This window comes from Ipomoea nil, unplaced genomic scaffold, assembly GCF_001879475.1.
Source record: "Ipomoea nil cultivar Tokyo-kokei standard unplaced genomic scaffold, Asagao_1.1 scaffold0415, whole genome shotgun sequence".
NCBI lineage: Eukaryota > Viridiplantae > Streptophyta > Magnoliopsida > Solanales > Convolvulaceae > Ipomoea > Ipomoea nil.
In genome coordinates this window covers 1,435,265-1,443,197 of record NW_017616843.1, presented here as the reverse complement: position 1 = coordinate 1,443,197, position 7,933 = coordinate 1,435,265, and the positions used below count along the sequence as shown (strand labels likewise).

The 7,933-nt window shown below is 35.2% G+C and overlaps 1 protein-coding gene across 1 annotated transcript; it reads right to left on the bottom strand.

Annotated features, from left to right (window-relative positions):
- Positions 1 to 2,925: 2,925 nt before the first annotated feature.
- Positions 2,926 to 5,782, bottom strand: LOC109172149 (NAC domain-containing protein 35-like). Its single transcript, XM_019321296.1, has 3 exons — positions 5,385 to 5,782; positions 4,612 to 4,880; positions 2,926 to 3,888 (listed from the first exon to the last, which is right to left on the bottom strand). The coding sequence occupies exons 1-3, from the start codon at positions 5,653 to 5,655 to the stop codon at positions 3,343 to 3,345; spliced, it is 1,086 nt and encodes a 361-aa protein (XP_019176841.1). The 5' UTR covers positions 5,656 to 5,782; the 3' UTR covers positions 2,926 to 3,342.
- Positions 5,783 to 7,933: the final 2,151 nt, after the last annotated feature.

Here is a 7,933-nt window from a genome sequence, read left to right as displayed (position 1 = left end):
CTTAAGTTAAAAAGTTAAGGATTTTTTTTTTTTTTAAGGTAAAAAGCTAAGGAAGTTAAAGGAAAAAATTATTAATTTATTAAAATTAAAATTCTAAATAAATTAAAAGCCTCTCAACCAATCAAAACTCATTTGATAAAACTAACTTGAATATTATACTTTTTAAACAATTAAATATTCATTGTTAACTGCCAACTATATTATATGGTGTGATATCTTCTTTATTACCATTTTAAATGGGTGGTCACAAAATTGAACCTGATGTAAAATGATTAAGAAAGTATTGCTTTTTTTTTTTTTTACCTTGTAAAGAATTATAAGTGTTTAAAAAATCATTATTAACTTGTTGGATCTAAGGACTAATAATAGTTTCTTTAATTTGTTGGATATGCACAATCATCCCAGTACTACAAGTTTTATTGTCGTCTTACAACTAGGATTATAATAAAGTCATAATATGCTAAGTTTTTTTTTAAAGATTACTCAATTAGTGGGAGAGATTGGTTCAAGAAAGGTTTAGGAGTCATAATGAAGAAATGCTAATGTTTAGGGGGGGGGGGGGGGGAAGAAGCAATGTATGGAGATATAAGGTTGGATATGCTAAAATGGAGGTTGGAGTGTTTGGACTCATATATTAGTGTTTCACTAGAACTCTAGTCTAGTGTTCTCTATATTACTCTTGTCCTCTCGTTTCAGTTGTTAAGTTAATCAATACATCAGATACACTAGTCTCATCCAGAGGACTAGCTCAAATTTATAGGAAAAGTAAACATGGGTAGTTGGAATTTTTAGGAATGGGTAAATTCCATTTTTTATTAAATTTATAGGTTTCGATCTATTTTTAGTCCTTTTTTTTTATTAATTAGAACATCCTCATTTGGTCCTAGTATTATTGTGGCATGATCATTTTTAGACTTCTATTAACAAAATAGTTTTAATGCTGTTAAATACAAAGACATTTTGATATTAAATTATGATTTTTTTTAAACATAAAAATATAGCAGGGTTAAACTCACTTTGTATAAAAATGATTGAAATGTCTTTGTATTTAACGACATTTCAACGACTTTGTTGATGTATGGTAAGACCAAAAATAGTCATGCCACAATAAAACTATGACCAAATATGAATGTTTTGATAAAAAAAATTAAAAATTAACTGTCACCTTTAAATCTAGGACCAAAATGGAATTAACTCTTTAGAAAAAGTTAAAACTTATGCAAATGGGGTATGGGAAAAAGTTGGTCATGCAAATTGTGCAACATAAATCATGGGATTGAATCAGCAATGGGCACAACTATTCACCTACAAAGGAGCTCCAACAAAAATATATAAATTGTTTTTGAATAATTCAAAAGATGAAATTCATATTATTATGTAGTATAAAAGGAACTACTTCACATTAAAAAAAAAAAAAAAAAAAAAAGTAGAAGTGAATTTTTAAGAGAGAATTCATGTGTTTTTATTGGTCCCGATCACATGTAAGATCTAAGACTAAAGTTTTTTAGGTAGTCATATATGAATCGAGTTTATGCAACATTGGTGGAAGAGTCATAAAGCTCAATAAGGAGTCCACACAAGTATTCGACGAATGATTCAAACCATTCAAACAAACTATGATTAACTTTAATTTATTAAAACACAAGCTAAGCAAGACTTCTGTTATAGATTCTTGTATGTGATTTCTTAAAATTAAATATCGTTTGTAAAATTCTATTCAACCATCTTCCCTTCTAGACTTTTGTTTGCCATATAGAACAACTATATATAGATTTTATAGTTCAACAATAATTTATTTTATGAAAAAAAAAAAAAACAAGATAGTGTGGGTTCCTAGTATGGATGATGCTTATTTACCTTAGAAGATCACAACATAATGGCACAAAAGTCTCAAATTTGTATCATATCAAGTTGAACATACGTGTTCTATATTGTGATTGATAAACAACTCCAAAAATTAAATTTGTTCCATACAATGAAGAACACATGCATGCAGAAGAAATTACATAAATCATGACAAGTTGACAAAATCACGCCAATATTATCTACCATTTGTAACAATTAAAAGTTATTGAATTAACTGAATTGACACACATATATATATCCCTAACTCCTTTAACCTTATATATCATACATAATTACATATGTACACACATTTATAGCTGTTGTGCATGCATGCATGTACTGTATAGAAAGTCAAGGCAATTAGGGCTACACGTACTCCCATCACCACGCATTATACTATATATATTAGCCCCATCTCACTCTCTGCTAGTTGAAACATTTAAATTAAAATACTTATTATCATTAATTCATTATACTTGCGATAATATGCGTTCATCAATATATTAATAGTTTATCAATTCATTGGCCCTATTCCTATTTGATAAAATAGTTAGCTTATCAGTCAATTTTTTCTTATTTGATTACTATTAACTGTTTGACTTGATAAAAAAATCAATATAAGTGTTTGATTAATCAACTTTTTGTAACTCCAAAATATTAAAATTCAAAAAGCTGCTCAAAACAACTTTTTCAATTAACTTTTTGAGAAAATAAATTATATCAAATAGCTATCAGCTAACATCCAATTTACCAAACGCATTTCTACAATAAGCTAATGTTATCAACTAATCATATCCCCAAACCCAATTAGCTAACAACCATTTACCAAACAGGGTCATTGTCACCTCCTAAGCGCGTGATAGTAAATTAGAAATTTGTCAGCATGGGCTTAACTTACTGGTTCAATAAGCACTATTTGTGAGGAGAAGGAAATTAGAAATTACTTCAAAAGGAAAAATGGAACGTCCCGCGCATCTTAATATAATGATAATGAAATGTAGGCTAAACTTTCAGTAACTTCAAACCCTAATTAATCAAGCTAACAATAGAATTAATCATAACTAATCTTTCAAGCACAAATAATAGATAATAGTAAGAGCTATATAAAACGGATTATAGTATTACAAATGGCTTGTTCAAACAGTCCCAAAACTAAACCAAAAACCCTACCTAATGAACATATTAGCACCAATAATACATTAGAAACAACCAAAAACAACAAAATTTCTACAATATAATGTTGTTCATACTTGAAAATGAAAATAAATTACTTGAACTTGTTATATCTCTAGAGATTTAACAATCTTCAAGTAATAAATTTTTCATTTCGAGAAAGTATGACACCATAGAAAAGTTTTCTTTAACATGTCACATTAAAAAACAAATTAGTAGAGATAAAAGCATATCCATAAATGTACATATTTATATATATAGAAATAAGGTAAGCAATAATATATGTGCAATGCATTATTTGATATTATATATATATTAATTAAATTACTTGAATGGGTTGGCGGCTCCATAGTCCTTGTTTTGCTCCGCCGCCAGTGAGCTCCAATCCCACAGCCTATCGGGGAAACTTAACGGCGGCTGCAAATGCAAAGGAGGGAATTGGGGCGTGAGAAAATGTTGGGGTGCGGCGGCGGCTTGGTGTAAGTTCACTAGCCTATGGAGGTCATCCACGGCGGCGAAGGGCGCCGGAGAGGAAGAGCCGCCGGGGAAGACGACGGCGGGAGAAGTTAGGAGCAGTTTTTCTTCTTCGGAAGCCGCCACCGCCAAAGGTGGCGGCGGGGCGGGGGTGTATGAGTTCATTGAATTTGTGGGTTGGGAGAGGACGAGAGACGTGGCGGCGGCTTCCATGTTGGCGGTGGTTCTGGGAAACTCAAAGGGCGGTAGGGAGTGGTGGTGCGGCGGCTTCTTGGCCGCGTGCGGCGGAGGTCGGCATGTGGACGCGGTGGCTCTCGCCGTGGGAAGGCTGCGCGGCAGCGGCAGGTGGTCTTCCACTCCGGCTCGTTTGTAGACTCGGCAAAGAGAAATTTCAGCCTGAGAATATATAAGAGAATTAATATTAACAAAATCAACGATCAAAAGTGCATGCATATAGGCAAAAAAACCTAATATTTTACTCTAAAATTTTCATTTTATACTTTTTGTTCTTAGACTCAAGAATCAAACCTAGCTAATAACATAGTCAACATCACTTGGATTACAGGATCTTACCTTTCTCCCCTCTGACTTTTTTGTATGAGACTTAGAGTTTTTTTCTTTGTTAATAACATTGTACTTCAACAATTTAGGCATCACAAAAGGTAAATTCATGAATACATACATACATAAAGCTAGCAAGAAAGGGTTTTGGTCATGTGTAAATACATATTATTTATTCTTTCAAATTTCATTTTTCTTAGCTTGTTGCATATTTTCTTTTCTTAAAGAAATCGAATAACAATATGAGCATGAAAAAATTCAAACTAAAATCTAAATATCTAGAAAAAGTATATATAACTTACTATATATCAAACTATACCGGACCCTAAAATGACTCTTCTTTTTTGAGTATACCCAGACTTTACACTATGAGACTTAGAACATGTACAGTAACTAATCATTTTGCTGATTTATAGACACTTCTAATGGGTATGATAGTTAGACTGGAGATTTAAAAAACCGGATCTTTTGTGGTTGCATATGAATCTAGGCTAAGGAGATGATTGGGTTTTTTTGAGGTGAGGGAAAATAGAAGCACCCAACTAATTAACGTAGTACCTTTTGTAAGCGTTCAGTGTCGTGGTGAGGCAAGCGGTACTCGTTCATAATCCAGCTAGTCCGGATCCCTTTGGGGGCTTTGCCGGTGTAGAAAACCAGCGTCTTCTTCAGCCCAATCGACCGGAAATTCTCACTCCGGATCACCCTGTCGGCGCCGGTGGCCTTCCAGTACCCCGACGTTGTCACCCTGTTCGGTCTGTCCCCGTTCCTATATTTCCGGTCTCTCGGCACATAGAAGTACCACTCCTTCTCCCCTATAGCCGCCAATGCTACCAATTAACAAAAAACATACACATTAACAACCATTATATACACTTAGATCAAACTCTTACCACTACCTCAAAAGTTACAACTTTATTTATTTCCTTATATACTGATTTAGAGATAGCATACTGGACTTGACCGTTCACCAACCTCCACCCAACAATATAATCCCCTGGTCACCAATTTGATGAAGAGTTTGGTGTCTCTCATCTTTTATTGTATGGGTTGGACGGAGGTTGTTAAAGGGCCAAGACCAGCAAGCTAGTGGTGGCTAAGGGATTGTTGGTTGGAGGCCCGTGAAAGGCCAAGTTCAGCATCTTGTCTCTTGAAAATGTAGTGGTGCTGGACTTGACCCTTTAACAACCTCTGCCCAACAGAAAGGAGCCCCCGAACCCGGCCTTCATCAAATTAAAGGGTCTCTAATCAACCATAGAAAGTTGATCGAGTAGAGATTTGGTTCATAGCTAGAGATAAAGATGGATAGATATAGGAATTGGAAGGAGTTATACCAGGAAGTTCCCATGGGTCGTAGCGATAAAGATCAAGAAAGGTGATGAGCTCAACGTTGAAAGGCTTGCCCTCCACCTTACGGCGAAGGTAGAACTCGACAAGTTCTTCCTCCGTGGGGTGGAAGCGGAATCCGGGCATGACAACGTCGTGTTCATGGTCGTCGGTTTCCTCGTCGTCTTCCTCGTGACGACGATGATGATTATTGTTGTTGGTGGTGGTGGTGTTGCTGCTCTCATCTTGTTGGCTCATTCTTGAGGGCACAATTGCCATACAAATATACTAGAAAACGATAAACAGCAGCGTGAGGGTCTGGGTGGTCTAACTTTTAGTGACTTGCAATGAAGGGCATAGCTTTTAGGGCTTTCTTTCTTTCTCTCCCCTTTTTATATTACATGGAGTTATTGTGCGACAGTGAGAGAAGAGACGGATTATTGGATATGATGATGCAAGTTGCAATGGCAAGAAGAAATTTGACCAAGGCTTTATTTTATTTTATTTCTTTTTTTTTTTTTTTTATTCACATTACTCCATCCCATACTTGTTTAACATAATTTTTTAGGGCTAATTCCACCAAATGTCCCTTGTCTTTGGTGGCAATTTCAAATTTAGTCCCAAACTATTGTTTTTGTCATTTAATATCCCAGACTATTATTTTTAGACACTTTTAGTCATTCTCATGACTTTTCCTATTTTTACTAAGGGCATTTTTATCTCTTCATATTTTGTTTTTGTTATTTTTGTTGATTTCAATCGGTTTAATAGGTTTAGAACTTCACTAAAAACTGGTTGAAAAATATGATTACTAAAAATCGGAGCTTACTTAAAGTTTAAAAACGAAAATAGGAAAAGTCATGAGAAGGACTAAAAGTGTCCAAAAAATAATAATCTGGGATGTTAAATGACAAAAACAATAGTCTGGGACTAAATTTGAAATTGCCACCAAAGACAAGGGACCTCTGGTGGAATTAACTCTAATTTTTTACAAAATTGATCTTTTAGGGAAAAAAAAAAGTAATGATATTATTTGGAAGCATTAAAAATGAAAATAGAATAATCATACTTCTGGGTATCGAACCCATGATTTCATGTCTAGGAGAATCACTTTGTACAATACCACAAAATTATTGGCATGCATGTCTCTTTTAGTTTAAAAGGTTTTACATGCAACTCTAATCTTGTTGGTCAGATTACTAGCTGAGTAACCACAAAATTCATATTTCGACTCCTAATGGGAGAAACTTATTTTCGTTCTGATCAGGGACGGAGTCAGAAATTCGGTTGAGGGGCGCGAAGTAGTAGGGACAGATTCAGAAATTTTTTTCAATAAAAGCGAAACATTAAAACAAAAGAGATAATTAAAAAAAAAAATTACCTAAGAAATATAGTTGTAAATATTGTTAAAAATTTGTGAGTGTGTGTGTATTAATGGCAAAGGATTAGAACCCTTGACTTTCATTATTACCAAACATGTACTTTACCATTTAATCTAACTCATTCCTTGTTAACATTTAATAGTTTTTTTATACTAATACTAAAACCTATACTATATATACATATATACATACAAATATTATATATGGAGTGAGGGTGAGGTGAGGGGAAAGGGGGCCAGCTGCCCTCCTGCCCCCTTTGGCTTCGTCTCTGGTTCTGATTTGAATTGGTCAATAATAAATAACTGAATTTGTTTTGGTTCAAGTTTGTCTACTCACAGATAATGATTACAAATTTTGCTCGTCATTAAAAAAACAAGTCTCACATTTGAACCTCTATCTTGATCATCTTAAGGTCTTGCAGAGCACGACTGTGTAGGATCTTACTGGATATATTAGTTTAGTATGAAAACAAAAAAAAATTATTTATTGGGGCCAAATATGAGAGGAGTTAATAGAAAGATCTACATAGCTTTCGGGCCCACATCGGGGGCGGGGGGAGTTGCATTAAGGTATTTAAGAGGAGAAAGGGACGTAATAAAGAAAGGACATGGTTTTAGCGGTGAGTTTGGAGGTTTCGTAATGTCTACCATTAATAATTACCCTCATCGTCGATCATTTGCACTTCTGGAGGTGGTGGAACTTCAATTCTTTATTTTCTTTTTTCTTAACTTTATTTTTGTTAAAAAAATAATTTTATTTTTACATGCAATGTGTCATAAATTGATTTAGGTGTGTTTGGTAAATAACTATTATCTGATAGCTGATTGGGTTAGTGTGTTTGATTAGTTGATAACTAATGGAATAATTACGGAGCGGATCCGGGCGACGTAATATGAAGCGAATCAGACCCGGGACCCGACTTGACTACGCACGCGGCCGGACAGACCATGGAGGGGTCTGCGTCCCGGGGTCCTCGGCTACTACCACGGTGTCCTCGGCTACTCTCACGGGGTCCTCGGCTACTATCACGGGTTCCTCGACTACTACCGTGGGGTCCTCGGCTACTATCACGGGGTCCTCGGCTACTACCATCCTATCGGGTCGAGGTGTACGACCCCAACCTTAATGAGGAACACCACGCCGTCGACCTCCACCTCATCGACAACAGAAGGGAG